Here is a 19,821-nt window from a genome sequence, read left to right on the forward strand (position 1 = left end):
AGATTTAATATGAGGTATTTTCTAACTCATTCTGTAAACTAATTCAAATTCTGTGACTGGAATCGAATGAAATGTGCATCGGCTAAGTTTTTCGTCTCGAAAAAAGAGAAGAAAAATAGATAAATAATCGTAATAGCTAATAAATGAAATAAGTAAAATAGACAAAACTTCAGTTTCTTTCAATTATGTAACCGGAAGAAATACCTCATCAAAATTTAGGTTAGGTAAATTTATGGTGTTTACTCGTATAATCGCACTTTTGGTACCATTTTTTTAATGCGAAAATCCAACTGCGACTATTAAGCGAGGAAAGCTGCCTTGCAATTATTGATATGATCAAAACAATTTCGAATTTTGATACATACAACACTGTGTCAACATACAATGGAGGGTGGAAGTAGGTGTTTGATCTCTGTTGACAGATGAGTCACGATATTACATATCAGTAAACAAGAAAGATTCTTTTGCTCGGATTCACGCAAGGTAAACAATTTCAAAGGAAGTCTCGTTCACAAAGACAAAAATCCCGTAGACTGCGACTTTTATGCTGGGAAACTTTTTGGCGAATATTTTTACTTCAATCTTAAGGGGCCAGACTACTAAATATTTTTCAAAAGCAAACAATTTTTCTTTTGCCAGTTTTTCGTAAATAAAAAGAGATAATGAAATGTAACTTAAGTCATTAATAGATAATGTTATTCTACACCCAAAAATACGAATCGGAGCTTCTCAGGAATATAATGGAATTGGTTCGGAAACATGTACCGGTACTTGTCATTGCAGACAAGTTATATATGTGTAATCAGCAAGCTGATAAAAATCTTTAAGTTTTACGTCCCACGATTATGCCGGTTAGGGTAAAGGAAACGGTGATTATGAGAAATGAATAAAATGGTGGAATGAAGAAAGTTGGATGAAACGGGAGAATCCCGAGAAAACTCACGAGCACGGTGTCCACCACAAAGTCCACACGGCACGATCTGGGATCAAACCAGGGACCCCAAGCACCGGAGGTGAACGCTCTACCACTGAGCCACCGCGCCCCCCAGCAAGCTGATAAAGTTGGAGTGCCAGATAAGTTGATTCCGGCCAACAGGAATCCTCATCTGTAGGTATGCGGTTCTCTGAGTGCACGGAAGTAATGGGGTAAGTTTCGTGCATCGGGTTATCATTTCAGATGAATAATGGATCTCGTACGACAATCGTAAATGAACAGAGCAGTAGTTGGATCTTGATCAAAGTCCAAGACGTTGTTGCTGGTGATCCTTATTGTGCTGAGATCCATAAAATGAATCGTAACTTTGACCGGAAGCATCCAGAATTTTCAAAAGACATAGCGTCCTCGTGTTGCACTACAACGCACGCGGAAATGTCGCTCAAAGGGTCTTGTTGCAGTATGGAAAATTTCCGCATCCACTGTATTCTCCTGATGTCTCTCCCACCGATTATAAGCTCTCCCGGCATCTCGAGCACTTCTTGGAGGGAAGAACCTCCCTGATGATCGGGCGGTGAAACATGTGTTTCATTATCTCTTCACATCACAGTCTCCAGATTTCTTTCGCCATGGAATCTAATTGTTGGTAGAACTATTGCAAAAGTGTATGGTTGCCGACGCCGATTACTTTGATTAACTAGGTTGTGTAGTTTCATTTGTTGACTTATGGAAATGACACACTTGGGCTGAACCAAACTAGGAGATTACGGGGACATGTTAAGGACATCGCGGGGATAGAATGCCCACGAGATCGAAAGGTAAAATACGGGGACTCTTCCCAAGAGACAAAGCTACCTAGTGGCCCAATTTTACAGAAAATGTTCGGTGAAATATTTCCGTATTTTTTTCTGAATATTTCCACTCTCTATATATTAAAATGCTAGGTTTATATGTTTGTCTCCAATCCCTTCGACAATGAGATCTCGAGAATCACAAGTGCTAGGAACGTGCTGTTTTCACTACTAGATTCCAAGTTTTGTGTAGATTGTCCAGTTTTAATTGAATATTAAAAAAAACATGGCCGTTATTTCTTTGTTACATTTTTTAGGGATACACTGGAATTGTTGAAATTTTAAAAAAGTAAAGCATCATATCCTACGACTTATACATTCCAGCACAACATAATTGCATAAAGGAGTAGTATTTCTCTCAGGCGCATAGCCAAATGATAATGAAAAACAAAGGATAACCATTTCCCCAGTCTAAGAAAAACCTTTATTGTTTGGAGTGTTTTATCCAATGAACACTATATGTCACTGACATTATAATTAATTGTGTGTGTGTGTGTGTGTGTAATGTATTTGCTCATAACATACTGCATGCAAGAAAAAAGAAAACACTGACTATACATGAATTAAAAACTCCAACCGGAAGTAGGCTCAAATCTTGCAAACGGTGCGAGATATTGAAAAAAAAAAATCTCCCCTTTATGGTACCCCTTGCCAATTTTTATCAACAAGTTTTTCATTTGTGTCTGTAAAGAGACATGTAAAGATGTAACGAATGATAAGGAGATTAGGAGATTCATGCTCATATGTGAATGATGTTGTGTAGAGAGCGTAGGTTCAGCTAGTAACAATTTAAATATTTTGTAATTTTAATGTTGACTAATTCCACACGGATAGGAGAGAAGAGGACACTTCTATCCAGCATCCTTCGTAGGAAGGCCAATTGGATTGGACACATCTTGAGAAGAAATTGTCTTCTTCATACCACCATAGAAGGAAAGATGGAAAGGAAGCAGGAAATAGGAAGAAGAACACAACTGACAGCGGCGTAACTAAAGGCTTGGGGGCCACCCCGCAGACAGCATGCAGTGGCACCCCTTCTCTACGTCCCACTTCACGAATTGGGGACTCCCTGATGGCTTGGGGCCCCCCGCAATACGGTGTCTGCGGGGCCCTTATTTACGCCCCTGACAACTGATCAAAAATTTGAAAAATAGGAGAAAATATTGGGAGTTAAAAGAGGAAGTTCAAGATCGAGAAATGTGGAGGAAACATTTCCAGGACCAAATCTAAAACTGAAAAAAAAATCCTCATTAGTCCCACCACCTGCCAAAAGGCAGAATACTTAATAATAATAATAATAATAATAATAATAATAATAATAATAATAATAATAATAATAATAATAATAATAATAATAATAATAATAATAGAATGACTAAAATGAATTTATAGCACAGCTGTACATTTTGTTTGAAGTTTACTTGATATGGCGCTCAAATATTGAAGTCAATTAGATGCAAATTTACACAAATCTGATTCACATTTTCGTTTAGGAAACAAAGATGCAGTTAAAACACAAGAGAAGCTGAAGGCTCTTTTGGACATCTTAGGGCTGATCATATTTTAATAATAGAATATAATCTTGGAAATTAAAGAAGTTACGACTTTTTGTGATTAATAATTGTTACTTGTCAAGATATAATCCTAGTTTAGAACCAATTGTAACATTTCTTGAAGTACATCTACGCAGTTTGAAATCTTTCTCAACAACTTAAGAGGATGGACGCCCTTATTTATTTATTTTGTCATTTATAGTGTGTTCATTAATAGGCAGTAAAAACAGCAGTACGAACAGCAGTAAAAACACACGATTTTCTTATTGTTTGGTTGGATGAAATAAGTTACTGGAAATACTGTTTTCCAATGAAAGAACTATCTTACATATTTTCTATGCATTTCATCGCAGCAGGACATTGCTTCTACAGGTATGTATTTATTCCTTTTTATTATTAATATTTTGACTGTTGCATATTGAGATTTACCTTGAAATTGCAACATTAAATAGTAGCCGTAGTATATAGTAAACAACAGAGATGATTCAGGTTTTCGAGGGTGTGTTTCAAATATTACGACCTTGTTTTTGAAGCGTTAGGTTGCATAATATGTTTTATTATGAAACTTTATTAAAGACTTGTTTTCTCTTAACACCAATAACAACGCGAAATTATGTGAAAACGAGATTTCGTTCTTGGCTACCTTCGTTTTCCTGATTCTGTTAATGAATGCAAGTTTTTGTTTTAGAACTGATGTAACTGCATTTTGTGTACCGTGGATTTCTAATTTGGTTGTTTCATTCCATTACTGCCGAGTGTTAAAAGAGGACCAGGTGTGTGTATATATATGTACCAGTCTATAAAAGAAAGAAAAAAAAAAAGTTTATATCGTGAGACAAGACCCGAAAATAGCCTTGATGTACCGATGTAGACTCGTTAGGTTTGAGTCCTTACATATCTTCGCTGCTGTAGCTGTCTGCTGTCCTTCAAGGCCATCTAGTGCGATTTCGTCACGGTCAGAAAATGATGGCGAAAGGAGCGAAGCAAGTGAGAACAAAGAGGCTTAGTGACATTTGAATTACTGGAAATAAGTTCAGTTTTCAGAGATGTGTGCCGTAAATTGTTGTACAGGAAGCTCTCGAGTACGTATTGCTAATTATATAATTAGGTTATGTCAGTTAATTTGAGTGAAATCATATGGCAAACAAAGTAGGAACAACCTTGGACAACAGCTAGTAAGTAGACTATCACACTTCGTAAGATAAAAAATAATTGGATTAATCACAAATTTCTGGAAGAGGAAGTAAGTAAATATTAATTTACTTGTTGTGTAAAGGTTTCTGGTTCATTTATAAATAATTTAATGCAGTAAAAATGCGTTGTATAAACTGTATATCAATATATTTGTGTACTCAAGCAGTGCTATGTTGACGAGTTTAACAGACCTTTTGTTAAGCGTGGGAGTATTGCGAAATCTACTGCTGATATATTTAGAAATAGTTTTAGCGCGTAGACGAACTCGAATTTGTCTATGTTTTAATGTTGGGATGGTAAAAAAACCTTACTCGAGAAGAGATTTCTAATGTAACCCACATTATTTTTAGGTCACTGAACTGCAGTGCCATTGAGAAAGTAAAAAGCTTGGAACAAAACATGTCAATGCCCTACGTTCAATTGAAAATTGCAGTTCGTGTTTAAAGTAGTAACTTAAATTAATAAATTCTACCTACACTAATGGACATAATGTGAAATACAGTTAAATCATCTTGTTGCAAGCAACACCATATTTAATTTGGTGTTGAATTTTGTTTGTGAAAATTGTGTGGTTGGTTTATATGAACTGATAACTACTGCTTTGTTTTAAAACAAAAACATTAATTGTTATATAATATTAGCATGAAATAAGATTTTTATGTAAGAGGCTTTAAAGTTTGTGCAGTAATTCACATTTATTTAACATGTTACGAAATTGTTAGTGCGAAAAGACGTCGACATGCTAAGCATTTTGACAACATAAACAGTTCCGAAAGAACGAGTTACCTTAAAACGACACAGGAAGTAGTTTTTTTTTTTTTCGTACATGTCAAGTTTGGGTACGCCACTCGAAATAATTGTTGAACAATTGTATAATTCTTCCACTAATTTTGGGTTCACGCGAGCAGACTGTTATACCAAATAGAAAATTCATATTTAAAATACGATGTGAAATATGTTTCCTGAAGGAATGAGCTTTGAGTAATATAGTATGTGTAAGTATTCTCTTCCACTATCCTCGTTATGCGTGGACCCCCCGTCGCTCACGCGCCGGCTCCGTACAAACGCACTCACTACTGCTCGAGCCCGCCCCCCTGTTACTCTCCCACACTGACTCGATTAAATAGCATTCGTGCTTTTTACCGGTCACCTAGCACAAATTTCTTCGTGTTTTATACACTGTAGTTTTCATGTCATACGTCCACAATGTCTTTCTGCTGAGTCAGTCTGCAAGTAGTAATACAGCTCCTCATTTAGTGCACGCTCTGCTCAAAGAAATACAAAGCTCTAAACCAGGGATGCAAATAACCACTCGCCCGGAGCGAGTGGTTCATCCACGCGGGCGAATATTTAATATCATATCGAAGGTAAGTAGATGATTTATACTGTGGGATGTGAGCCTGTAGCTTCTTTCTTGGGCTAGTAAAATTTTGGGCAAATTTTTACTTTGACTCCAACTGTGACTTCAACCGATTCATGTGATCCGGTTCCCGGAGCAGTTTAGTAATCATTCCTAAACTGCTCCCGGAACCGGATCACATGAATCGATTACAATTACTAACACAGTGAAAGTAATGTACGATGTTAAGAATTATACTATAAGTACAAGGGCCACAATGTTACTATACGATGTTAAGAATTATACTATAAGTACAAGGGCCACAATGTTACTATACGAAGTTAAGAATTATACTATAAGTACAAGGGCCACAATGTTACTAAACATCAATTCAGGTGAAGCGGTGACTATGAATTTTGAGATCTAAATGGGGGGCTACCGCCCCCCAACCCCCCTCCCGCTCAAGTACCATAAAAACATCCAAAATAATAATAAATAATCACACCACTACTATAAAGCTAAGATAAGAAGGGAAAAATTAAAAAAAAGAAACACTCGTCTCTAATCATAAATCAGTACATGACAAAGAAAAAAAAATTACATCTCAACAAGACAATAGGACAAGCAGCAGCAAACCAAATACTTTGCCTAATACTCAAATGCAAAACAAATCAAGAATAAAAATAATATGAATTAAAAAAAGAAAACACTCACCATTTCGCCATAGGAGAAATCTCATGAATAATGAACTCATAACTGCTGATTCCACACACGAAAAAATAAGATACCAAGAACACATGCACAATACTCAACATTACTGAAAAATGTTCCTTTCCGCACACACGTCGTTTTATTAAACCGAGCACACTTGCTATTATTACAAACAAGAAACCAATAAACGTCCACTTTTAGAATACGTCGAAAATATCTTCAGTTTAGACCACAACTATGATAGGTTTTCTCTAACTCAATTCAACCAATTCAATTACGCGCTCCCACATGCCACAAACAGCAGCACACACATACATGCACACAGAACATGTGACTACTAACCAACTACCATATGACTACACAGACACCTAGTGGGAAAAATATGAACTAAGACGTCACACCAAAGGCACGAACAGTTCTAACAAGTGACTCACGCACAAACAGTTCCAGGAAGTAACTGAACCTATAAGAACCGATTAAAGTCACAGTTGGAGTCAAAGTAAAGACTTACCAAATTTTGTTGCATATTTGCATCCCTGCTCTAACCAAACCTAAAAATGTGTCAAAATTTAGTAGAATTGTCTGCTTGAGTAATGCCCTAGTTTTGTTATTGTTATTGACCTCCAAAATGTTTGCGCCGGGCAGCGTGACAATACCTTACTTAGTTTAGAGTGGCCACCAGAAATAAGTGTTGAAAAGTTAGAATTATTTCATGATTTCCGTATAAATACAGCGTACAGACTAACGCCATAAAAACTACACTGCAAGAAACCCGGCTTGAGAGTTGCAAGAACGAACAAAAGTAGGCAAACAAAGGAATTTAACTGAGAAATTATATAATTTAAGAGGTTTCATTTCGTTCCTTTGAAAAGGCACGTTTATTGTAATTAAACATTTTAAAGCATAATTTTTAGACTGAATAAGAAAAGCATAGTTCATGATATCTTAATGGCTGCGCTGGAGTTGTATAAACCCTGTAAGTCGAGAAACATAAAACCTGCATTGGCACTATTGTTATCGGTATCCACCCACTGTCTGCTTATGCGCATACTCACCGTCGCTGACACGCCCGCTTCTTTTGAATGCATTACCGGTATCGCGCGAGGCCACGGGTTATATAAAAGCACGAATGCCATGACTTAGTTAGATAACATTTCTGCTTTTTAATTGCCACAGTAAGTTCGTGTTTTTTGGACTATCGTTTTTACACCATAAGATATGCCATATGACGGGTATACCTCCTAAGGTGAATCTGCATCCACGAATGTAGTTCTTCGTAAGAAACAATAAATAAGGCACTTAGAAGTCAATTTCTGGAGAAAGATGTCCTAACTCCTGAAGTCAAGTATGGGTACCTACCTAATATGGGACATGCTTGACCACCTAGCCCGAATCTTGTTCCGAGGAATTTTCATGTCTTACACCACACCTCATGATACTCCTGTCCACTAAGCATGATGATATCGATGAACAATTGCACACTGGTTCTACCCACTGGCAGCTGACTTACAATAAAAAAGTTAATCTCACTGTATGACAAATGTTTGAATTCCTTTTGTAAATATGTTGATGAAAAATACTTTAAAAAGTGGCACTAACCTTCATTGTATGTTTTTATATACTGATAAGTTGTTAAAAATGTTATTTAGCTTCACCTTTTTAGAAGACACTTTAGGATATATTTTGGGGAGTGCGGTGGCTCAGTGGTAGAGCGTTCACCTCCGGTGCTTGGGGTTCCTGGTTCGATCCCAGCTCACGCCGTATGGACTTTGCGGTGGACAAACGCCGTGCTCGTGGATTTTCTCGGGATTCTCCTGTTTCCTCCCACTTCATTTCTCATCATCATCATCATCTCATTTAGCCTAACCGGCATGCCCGTGGAACGTAAAACTTAAAGATTTGCTTTAGGATATGTTTTATAAGTTATACTAAGTGTACATGAAACTATAATATATATATGTTTAGTGAGGAAAATACATGTACAGATTATGAAGTAAAATAATAAGAGTGAATTTCGAAGGTATAGAATATTTGGAGTTGCCATAGCAGTTTAAGAGATTACTAATATCTCTCTCTGTCTTTGTTTCTCTCTCTCTCTCTCTCTCTCTCTCTCTCTCTCTCTCTCTCTCTCTCTCTCTCTCTCTCTCTCTCTCTCTCTCTCAGTTGTTCTAATTGCAACCCACTAAGAATCTACCTTGATGCACCTCGTAGACTGGGAGTTGAGAACCTGTGAAAATTGATACCAAAGTCGCTTGATTTCAATATCATATCCTTTTACTTTAACACACAGAGTTTTACCAAAGTGGTTTCTTCAAACTGATTGCACCCAGGGTTGGCAAAAAACATGGTTTTTATTAAAAAAGCCAAAAAACCCGTTTTTTTTGGTTTAAACCAGGTTTTTATGGTTTAAATAATTTGCTCTATATATTCATATCATATATATGGACAGAAGTAAGTTTGTTTCACCTTGATGTTATTATGCAACAACCGGGTTATGCTGGAAGGGGTCACATAAGCTTAAAGCGGAATAAAAACCGCTTCTCGAGTTACATCCGAGAGAAATTGTCCTCCATTTGAACTCGGAACCAGGACTAATTGGCCACAAATGCCATACGTCTGCCGACTCACTCGCGAAGGAATCCTGATAAAAATACGTTGTACTGATCTTTACATGCTTCTTAATATAACTGTCAAGAGTCATTTCATAAGGACAAAAAGATAAACAGTTGCACAAGTGAAACCATTACACAGAATTACATATGAACAATTTCAAAGTACTACGGAGTACAGAAGAACTAATTTAGTTCAAGTTAGTTAACAACGACTTTTATTGGTCCAAATTAAAGAAATACACCGACTTAATCTGCATATCAATAAGAAAAGTGAATAAAGATACGAATTATTTGAGTCCACTTTGGCTCGGACTCATTTACACATAAATAGATACCAAAGATACTTATTTCACTAAATGCCTCTCGTGGGGTCTGTATGACCCCCCCCTCCCCACACACACACACAAAAAGTACGGCATTTTCGATGTATTTTATCAATAGTAAACATTGAAACGAAACAATATTTAGAATTTTTCTTCGATTGCAATTACATAACAATAATAACAACTACAAAGAATCACAAAATAAAACATTTATAAACTTTTTTTTAAAAAAAAGTTGCTTTTGTAGTATAATCTTTTTGAGTAATGAATGGGGAATTTAGGTCTGAATATAATACGAATAATATACGGGAGTGAAACGTGATAACCAGGGTTGGCTGGTTTAAACCAGCTGTTTTTTTTTTTCAAGAAAACCAACTGGTTTAAACCAAAAAACAAAAAAATGTTCGTAAAAGTGTAAGTGTTTGTAAAATCTTGATGAACACACATTTGTGGGTTATCACGTTTCACTCCCGTATATTATTCGTATTATATTCAGACCTAAATTCCCCATTCATTACTCAAAAAGATTATACTACAAAAGCAACTTTTTTACAAGTTTATAAATGTTTATTTTGTGATTTTTTCGTAGTTATTATTATTGTTATGTAATTGCAATCGAAGAAAAATTCTAAATATTGTTTCGTTTCAATGTTCACTATTGATAAAATACATCGAAAATGCCGTATTTTTGTGTGTGTGTGGGGGGGGGTCATACAGACCCCACGAGAGGCATTTAGTGAAATAAGTATCTTTGGTATCTATTTATGTATAAATGAGTCTGAGCCAAATGGGACTCAAATAATTCGTATCTTTATTCACTTTTCTTATTGATATGCAGATTAAGTCGGTGTATTTCTTTAATTTGGACCAATAAAAGTTGCTGTTAACTAACTTGAACTAAATTAGTTCTTCTGTACTCCGTAGTACTTTGAAATTGTTCATATGTAATACTGTGTAATGGTTTCACTTGTGCAACTGTTTATCTTTTTGTCCTTCTGAAATGACTCTTAACAGTTATATTAAGAGGCATGTAAAGATCGGTACAACGTATTTTTTTTATCAGGATTCCTTCATGAGTGAGTCGGCAGACGTATCGCATTTGTGGCCAATTAGTCCTGGTTCTGAGTTCAAATGGAGGACAATTTCTCTCGGATGTAACTCGAGAAGCGGTTTTTATTCCGCTTTAAGCTTATGTGACCCCTTCCAGCATAACCCGGTTGTTGCATAATAACATCAAGGCAAAACAAACTTATTTCTGTCCATATATGATATGAATATATAGAGCTAATCATTTAAACCATAAAAACCTGGTTTAAACCAAAAAAAAAAAAAAAAAAAAAACCTGGTTTAAACCAAAAAAAAACTTTTTTTTGTTTTTTTTTTAAATAAAAACCATGGTTTTTGCCAACCCTGGTGATAACCCACAAATGTGTGTTCATCAAGATTTTACAAACACTTACACTTTTGCGATTTTTTTTAAACCAGTTGTTTTTTTTGAAAAAACCAGCTGGTTTAAACCAGCCAACCCTGATTGCACCTATGACCAAACACGCACAACGAAAGAAACAATACAAGAGATGACAGAGCACTAAAGTGGACAAGCGGTAACAGCGAGTAAACAACAATTCCGCGACAGCAGTAAACGACAATAGGCCTCATGAGTCGCCGACGAGTCGGGCCAAGTTCAGCTCGAGCACGGTCGGATCAACCGGAGTGGCGGGACAGCTGACGAGAGGGGTTCTACTGTAAAGAAAACTAATATTGAAATATATATACAGTGAAACCTCTCTAAAGCGGACAGCCGTGGGGAATCAAAAATTGTCCGCTATAGAGAGGTGTCCGCCTTCAAGAGGTTTCAGTATTTTGTTATGTAAATTAGTGAGCAAGGTAATACACAATTAGGAAAAATATTTTTGTATAAATCACGTATATTACATGCATTATCCTCTGTCATCCAATACTCTATGTTCGAGGCACAACATGGAAATAACATGTTATAGTTGTCTGCACTTTACACTTATCAGTACTTCCTTCGTTTTCAGTATGGCGCTTTAATTTGTGGAGTAATTGCAGTCCTGAAGTGTCCTTTTTGAGACAATATACATACCTGAGAGAAAAAGTACTAAACTTGTCTTCTGGTTGGTTAGAGACTCCAACGGGACAGTAGCATAACGTGTCATCCCTAACGGAGGGCAACTGTCAATCACTTTTGTGTCTAAAACAGTTTGGGTGGGAGTGGGATGCAAGCAAAGGACATAAGAGTGTTGCTAAACAGAGACGCTTCGTCTGGATTGCTGAGCAGACAGTTGAGGAGGCAAAATGTTGTCACAATGCTTCCTTGGTGACACATGTATGAATTACTAAAAATGTATTTTTACTACACCTTTCAACTTATTTCTAGAGAAAGTGTCCGTAATACGGAGGTAAATGATACCTATAAAAGACAGAAAAGACTGTCCGTGTCCGTACTAGAGTGTCCGCTTTAGGGAGGTTTGCCAATATCTTTTTTCCTATTCCAGTGTTTGGGGATTACAAAATATGTCCGTTAAGGAAGGTGTCCGCTTTATAGAGGTGTCCGTTAGTAGAGGTTTCACTGTATTAAAATATACGTAACACGTAATAAGTGGTTTGTTGTATTGCAAAATATTGGTAGATTGTTCAAGATCTCTTTTAATATTTGTCCAACGGGAAATTGAAATCCAAATCATTTCTTTGACACGCAGTTTTATTGTTGGTTGAACACATGCTTGTTAGAGGCAATTGGTTAAAATGCTCATTTTTAATGATTAAAGCAAAAGTGGTCTTGATATCAAATAAATTTTTATTTTATATTAATGTATTCTTCATTTGTATTTCCAGGAAGAACAAGGATAGGAGAAAAGCAGTTAAATTGAAAGAGACGCAAGATATCTATCGTACAGGATTCAACTCTAGGACAAGTTCCCCCTCCTCTTTATCTGCTAATATTAACATAAGTAAAAATAAGAAGCAAAAAAAAGTTAAGAAAGAAAAAAAGGGAGTGGTTACAGTGAGTAGTAGGGATGTCTCCACGACATAAAGGCCAGAAAGGCGGAGGCCATGGACAGAAGAACATAGACCCTGACAGCGAGGAGTATCGACGAAAGCGAGAAAGGAACAACCAGGCAGTGAAGAAGAGTCGGGTCAAGAGCAAAATCCGAACCCAGCAAACACTCGAGAGAGTTCAACAGTTGAAACAAGAAAACCTAAGACTCGAAGAGAAAATCAAACTTCTCACGAAAGAACTCAGTTTCTTGAAAGATATCTTTTTGACGCATGCTGGTAAGTAACATATTATATTCGAATAAAGTATAATATAGTATATTCACTTCCATTTGGTAGTTAGGCCTGCCATACACTATAGGATAGATCCTAGGAAATGTCTTACGATTTTTCCTAGAGTCAAAATCTCAGCGCGTAAGGCATCAGATCGCATGCCATTTCCTATGTTCTGAACGATCCTATGAGATTGCTCTTGTTTAAAGCATGCTCTATTTCGAAAAGCAAATTCGTATGATTTTGATTTAAACGACATCAGGTGAGGGAAAGTGAAAACAAAATATGGGGGTGAAAGAGCAAAAATTAAGAGTGGTACAGGGACTGACGAGGCGTGTTTTTCTCATTTATTTTATTTTGTATTTTATTTATGTATTTTTAAAGAGGTGTGCAATTTTAATAATATAGCGCCTGGTATCAATATCAGTAGGTTGCGCAACGTCATTCGGTCAGACAGGAAAACTCTTCACGTGTATGGCACAAAAGGGTAGGATTTCCTACGAGATATGTCGTAACATTTTTCCGAAGATATTTCCTAGGATGTATCTCGTAATGTATAGCTATTTCCTAGGATTTATCTCGTAGTGTATAGCAGGCCTTAGTGTTTCAATCTTTTACCAATAATTTTGAAAACAGCAAATCAGTTTTAGTATATAATTGAAGAAAAATTGAAATTATGAATAATAATAATAATAATAATAATAATAATGATAAAAATAAAAGAGAGAGAGAGAAATAGAACACTAACGGTTTTCTTCTAAACGTCTGAGTAAACTATTTCTTGACCTAATGTTTAGCCATCTCTGCGGTTTCCGTCCTCATTCAAGGTTGCTAATGAAACTCCAACTGACCAAAGCAGTATATATATTTTAAGAATATATATATGTGTTACATAGCCGAAACTAACAGATATACTCTTAAAATTTATATACTGCTTTGCTCAGTTGGAGTTTCATTAGCAGCCTTGAACTTTCCAAAGCTGCGATCAATAATTTACAAATTCATTCAGAGAGGAGAACTTGGTTGAAGGTTCTTTCTATAGATTTATGTGGTTAGTATTTTTAAGACTTGTCCTTAGTTTTGTACAATTGTAGCTATACCAGTTCAATTTTCTATAGCTTCTAGGACTTTTTTTTACGATTATTTTTTTTTATTACTTCCTTAAAGTATTACGCATATGAAAAAGAAGGCCGTGTTCCCACTGACTTTTCTTTCAAGTGTTCACAGTCAAAGTATTATTATTATTATTATTATTATTATTATTATTATTATTATTATTATTATTATTATTATTATTATTATTATTATTATTATTATTATTATTATTATAACTATCAAAGAAGCATTATGAGTTAAGGATCCTAGAGGCTCAGCGTCTCGTTCACTAAAGCTCTCCATTGACTTTTGTTCTTAACCAACTTAATCCAGTTTCTATCTTTGTATTCCTATTTCTGCGAGATTCGTCCTAATATTGTCCTCCCATCTGCGCCTAAGTTTTCCTAAAGGTCTTTTTCCGGTTGGGCTTCCAGTTAAAATTTTGAAAGCGTTCCTACTTCCATTCTGGCTACATGACCTGGTCACCGGAGCCTGCTGGACCTAGCAACCGTACCAATGTTAGGTAAATTGTTATGATCAAAGAAAATACCTTTAAAATCTCATGCAACTGTGTCTTTTGTGCTCTAAACGTAGAGAAAGGAAATCGTTTACCTACTACATACAGGGCTCCCAGCTGTTCTATTTTCCTATATTTTGGAAATTTGTCCTATATGTTAAACTTGTCCTTTATTTCCCATATTTTTCAGTGATTGAATTATTAAAAGTACAATCCAAGAGCAATTGCAGTGATGATTTAAAAAGAAAATACAAAAAGGGAAAGACTGAGAAAAACAAGGTGGGATATGATAGTAAGGGATGTGAAGAAAACTGAAATACAGAACTGGAAAGCAGATGCGGCAGACTGGAAGAACTGGAGGCTCGACTAAAAGCTCTGGTGCCGTAGAAGAACAAGAATAATGTACTGATTCATGGACAACAGACGAAATAAAAGTTTATGGTGTTTATTATCATTAATATAACACACGTGGATAATAAGTTGCACTATTTTTTAATAGCTACAGTATCTGGTGATTGAAATTTCTTTCTAAGTTATGATACAGATACAACGAAACACTGTTATGTTTCTTTTTTTTTCCCTGATCCAATCCATGGACAACTGTCTTGATCAATGTGAGAGTGTATAAATCTTCGTTCCGGTTTCGTCTTGTCGCTTATGAATGTTTGTTTTAGTCTTGTAGCAAATTCTGTCAATGTAGTTTATTTACATCATTTTTTATCTCAACTGAAATAATGAACATACTGTGACTGTTTGGCCATGATTTATTGTATGTATATCAGAATAAGTAGGCTATAAAATTAGCTTTGGCTTCCCCAAAGTTCATTTCTTTCTCCGTGCGTATCTGTGAGGCACATATAAAGAGTTGTTGGCGATTGTACGTGGAATTCGTTGAATTAAACGTGATAATTTAAGGTAAATAGATAATTTCTCTTAAGTAACTCCTTGTCCTTTTTAGTATGTTTCCTGTGATTATATCTACTGAATTTATTGTACCATTTACATAGGTTACGAAAACTTTGCACTACGTTAAACTGATATTAGAAAGTAGTTTCCAGTAGTTAAAAAAGTAGCACATCGAGATGTAAATCTGTTTTATTGTATGGTTCTAAAAGTTGATGCGTAACTCTTAGGAATAAACATAGACTGAAAGTTCCCGAAAACAGTTCTGAGATTTCTCTTTCAAATCCAAAAAATGGACGAATAAGGCTGAATAAAGTTAAACAGTGCGAAACTTCACGATATGCATACGACACCAAATATCATGTGGATATTAAGAACGAAACAATATACTTTTCTATACGTTATTGCTCGAATCTTTCAGCAGTTGGTTAGGTAAATCCACATTGCGTATATTGTGAATACAAGCATATTCCTAACTCTATTCCAATCCATCATTGTTCATCCTGGACTTTTTTTTTCATCTCGAGCTCCTTAGTGGCCGTGTAGTTACCATATGCGGCTTCTGTTGATCCCCTGAAGCTCTTGTAGGTCGGATTTCATGTTAAACTGTAGGTCCACGTCTCATATAGCGCAGTGCTAAAAAGAGACATTATTAACTCCAGATGGACCGTTTCTTCTTCACTTCATTTTCCCAATCTGTTTGTTACTCTTCCTTTTGTCGTTTTCCTCTGATTTTCATGTACAGAAATTTCCTAGGTAAGCGTAATTATATTGTAAGGTTCTGTTGATGCAGGTAGAAGGTAGAGCAATTACACACGGGAATCGTTGTCTCCCACTACTACCAAGTTCATTACAAAACTTCCAGGTATAAGACAGAATTATATAATTTCACTAAAATAAGTATAAAAGTTCTCTAATGATTAAGATAAGTAGGTGTGTCAAGACTAGATGGCGAAGGGAAGGATTTCTCACAAAGCTCCGCTGCAAGCTGAGTGAGGTGGAGTAGGATTTTCAGTGCTCCGTTGCAACCAGAGAGGTTGGAGTCCCGCAGAGTTCCACAACAAACTAAGGGGGGAAAAAGAACCACAAAGCCGCACTGCAAGTTATGAAAGGGATTAAGTTTCCAATAGAGCTCCGCTGCAAGTTAAGTGGGAAGGAATCCTCAAAACTCCACGGCAAGCTAGGAGAGGGAACTTCACCAGCCAAACACTGACTGATGCCCGTTGCGTTGATTCTCTGAATTTTGTAGCTGCTCTAGTGTGGCGGTGGCGCTGGTGTTCTTCCTCTATCACGTGATGAGTTGTGGCACTGTCGTGTGCATCTCATAGTGGCTTATAAATACATGTGGTATTGTATGTAAACAAGACAGGTTGTCTATCGGTCACGAAAGTCATGAAAAAGTCACGAAATCAGAAAACTGTCATGAAAGTCATGAAAAAGTCACGAAATTTAGCTTTTGGTTACGAATTTTTTATCTGTACAAATATAAGTGCAGACCGGAAAATTTTGTTCTATAAAACGTCAAAATTTTCACCATCAAAAATGTCTTTGGTCGGCTTTAGACGCAACCAAAGTATGCTTCAATCGCATGTATGAAAATTTGGCCTAATTCGCACCCAAATTCACACTTGAGAATGTTACGAAATTTTATGGTTTGCTAAAGAAAAGGTCACGAAAAAGTCACGAAATTTCATTTTGAAATTTTAGTAGACACCCTGTAAGAGCACATTTTAATGTTTACAAATAGAACCATGTACGGGATATTGTAATATTTCTACTTATTCATGCCAGCGTAGCCTAATTTTCTCCTCTGATATCTTTGATTGAGTGTATATTTTCAAATTTACGATTGAGTCTTATCCAGACTGGAAGTTTTTTTTTTTTTTTTTTTTTAATTCAATGTTGATTGAAATTCCGTCAGAGAGCCTGTACAGACTAAAATAAGTTTGATTTGCATATATTTGTAGTGTAGGTTAATTTCTAAAAAATTATTTTTAATTGGATGCAGGTTCTGCCCATGGGATGAACATTGACAGTGTGGATTTGGAGACGTTTCTGGACGCTGAACCAGGCGAGGGGCTCCCTGAATGTGCGAAGACCAATGAGACTGACAACTCAAATGAGATGGCTCGCATCCGATCGTTACAGGCTGGAGAACAGCTGCGTCTTAAAGAGGAGGGGGAAGAATTCTTTGGAAATTGCCAGTACAGAAAAGCTTAGCAGAGGTTAGATCTTGTTGAAGTTCTTATTGTCAGTAAATGTACGAGTTTTGTTAGTTATACTGCACAAATATCATTGAGTTGAACTTTAAGAAAGTTCTTAACTGTCAAACTCGGCTTCAGAAAACTCTTCCATTTCAGATGTAATGGATTAGTAGCATATAGTTGAAATTATCAGGAATAGGAAATTACTTTTCCGGAATAAAGACAAAAGATTATTATTATTATTATTATTATTATTATTATTATTATTATTATTTTGGTTTAATCATAAGATCCAATGTATTCCAATCAAACATTTTCTTGTTATATCTGGAGAATTACATATAGTGTCCAACCCCAAACTATCACTGAACTCAGTATGATGTGCTTATTCCGTAGAAAATACGAAAACTCGATTTGGGGGCCGTTCAAAAATTTTGTGGCCCTTGATCTAAACACTAATTATTGGCCGAGATCGCAATCTTTTGATCCATTTTTAGCTTTCTTAAAATTCTTATTTATTTATTTATTTTAATAAAGTAAGATTACTATTGTGAAAAATGAAAAGAAGTTTCAAGAACAGTAGACATTTTTCTGTCATAGTACTCCATAACTTTTTTAAGCAATCTTCAAATTTTGCACGGCTTAAGAGGTCAGTGACGGAAAGGTTCTTATAGCCAGGTCATAAGAATTGACCGTGGCACCGAGGAATGATAGCCTTTTGGATTGGATTGTAATCATCTTTGTCATTGTATCAGTTAGTTTCAATGTTTCAGTAGATAAAGCACTACTTGTAGCAATTTGCGTCTCCCCGCCACTGAACTATGGAAAATTCAAGCATAAGTCATGTCTCATAAAATATCTTTGTATCGGTGGTAAATTGTAAAACTAATTTTGAACCGTTATATACCATTTTTGAATTTAATTTGTTTTTGGACAAACTAAATAATTCGAAAATATTGAAAATGCCATATTCAGCGAAAGAAGAATAAGAATTCGTCGTTCCTTTCGATGTATCGTCAATATTTCAGGATGTGTGGGAGCTTATAAGACAGATTTGCGCACCTGCAGCGAAGCATAAAGTGAAGGAATAGTTCTTCCGTGAACAGTTGTCTTTGTACACTGAGATAAGGATCGGTGAATTTGATAGTAACTACGGATTATTCAAAAAGCACACCAGTTTTGTTACAGAGTCAATCCATTCTGTGATCAAGCATGTGCTGCTCGACCATCTGCCAAAAATCTAATTTTTTCTGGAATGTTTATCCTATATCAGGGTACTTCGAAACCACAATTAATTATTTTTTACATCCCATGGCGACACAACGGCTGCCGCCATTTTGCGTTCTTTCGATTTTAGGTGTTTACGTTGTTTTGAATATCTCGGCATGTATATTTGTCCTACCAAATTGAAAATTACTGGACGTCTCCAACTCGTGCAGAGCTAAAACTTTGATCTCAACATTTTTGCCTAAAACCACTTGAAGGGGGGTGAAATCAGTGTCTACAGTATCAACATTTTTGAACATTGAAGACATGTTTGGGAAGAGGAAACAACTGACGTAGAGGTCTGAATTTGTGTATGCATGTAGTCTGGGGTCATGAGTTAATACACAAAAATTTACAGACCTGTATGTGCTCCCAAAGGCCTGAAAAAAAAAAATCGTAATTGGGAATTATGCCAATTTAGCATGTTTTATTGTCCAATATCTTTAATGAGCCTGGATGAAAAAATCTGAAATGTTAGAAGTAGTTAGTCCTTTAGTATACCATAACATAACAAAACTCGTTTTGTGTTTTTAAGGAGAAGGGGATCAGTACGACGTCGTACTCTAGGAGGTGTTGTGTTCATAAATTCAAGTAGAAATTTGTTGTTGTGAAGTAAAGTAAAGTAGGATGAATGGTTAGTCCAGTCAAGGCTCTCAAGCTCGTTTCTTTCCTCTAGTTGTAACACTGTCTTATCACACCCACATCAGCTCTGGTGAAAAGTGCCGCTATCAGCAGAAGGCGAGGGAAGTCAGAATGAACACTTGACAAAAAAGTCCGTAAGTACTCCTTGCTCTTGCTATATCAATGATATTCAATCATGTTTATGCTTGTTTTAGCTGTCAACTCATGCAGGAGACTGTTGTTCTTTCGTTTGATCTACATTCCCAAGTCAGTGAACACTTGCTATGGACCCTGATTGCGGAATGTAGATCAAACGAAAGGACAACAGTCTCCTGCATTAGTTGACAGTTAAAACAAGAATAAACATAATTGAATATCATTTATACGACAGTGTTACAACTAGG

The 19,821-nt window shown here is 36.1% G+C and overlaps 1 protein-coding gene across 3 annotated transcripts in view; it reads left to right on the forward strand.

Moving 5' to 3' along the window:
• Positions 1–4,234: 4,234 nt before the first annotated feature.
• The window catches only part of LOC145670097 (CCAAT/enhancer-binding protein gamma-like), a 29,689-nt gene continuing 14,102 nt past the window's right edge, over positions 4,235–19,821 (forward strand). Inside the window, exons 1-3 of one of the 3 annotated variants that reach the window (XM_081738468.1) lie at positions 4,235–4,513; positions 12,377–12,817; positions 17,335–17,551. In XM_081738468.1, coding sequence (XP_081594594.1) covers positions 12,559–12,817; positions 17,335–17,546 — 471 coding nt within the window. In that variant the 5' untranslated portion in view covers positions 4,235–4,513; positions 12,377–12,558 and the 3' untranslated portion in view covers positions 17,547–17,551. Of the gene's footprint in view, positions 4,582–12,376; positions 12,818–17,334; positions 17,552–19,821 lie in introns of all 3 variants that reach the window. The other 2 variants (XM_081738465.1, XM_081738471.1) reach the window with 2 other exon arrangements.

The sequence above is a fragment of the Thermobia domestica genome, chromosome 2 (assembly GCF_964235325.1).
Source record: "Thermobia domestica chromosome 2, izTheDome1.hap1.1, whole genome shotgun sequence".
Classification (NCBI taxonomy): domain Eukaryota; kingdom Metazoa; phylum Arthropoda; class Insecta; order Zygentoma; family Lepismatidae; genus Thermobia; species Thermobia domestica.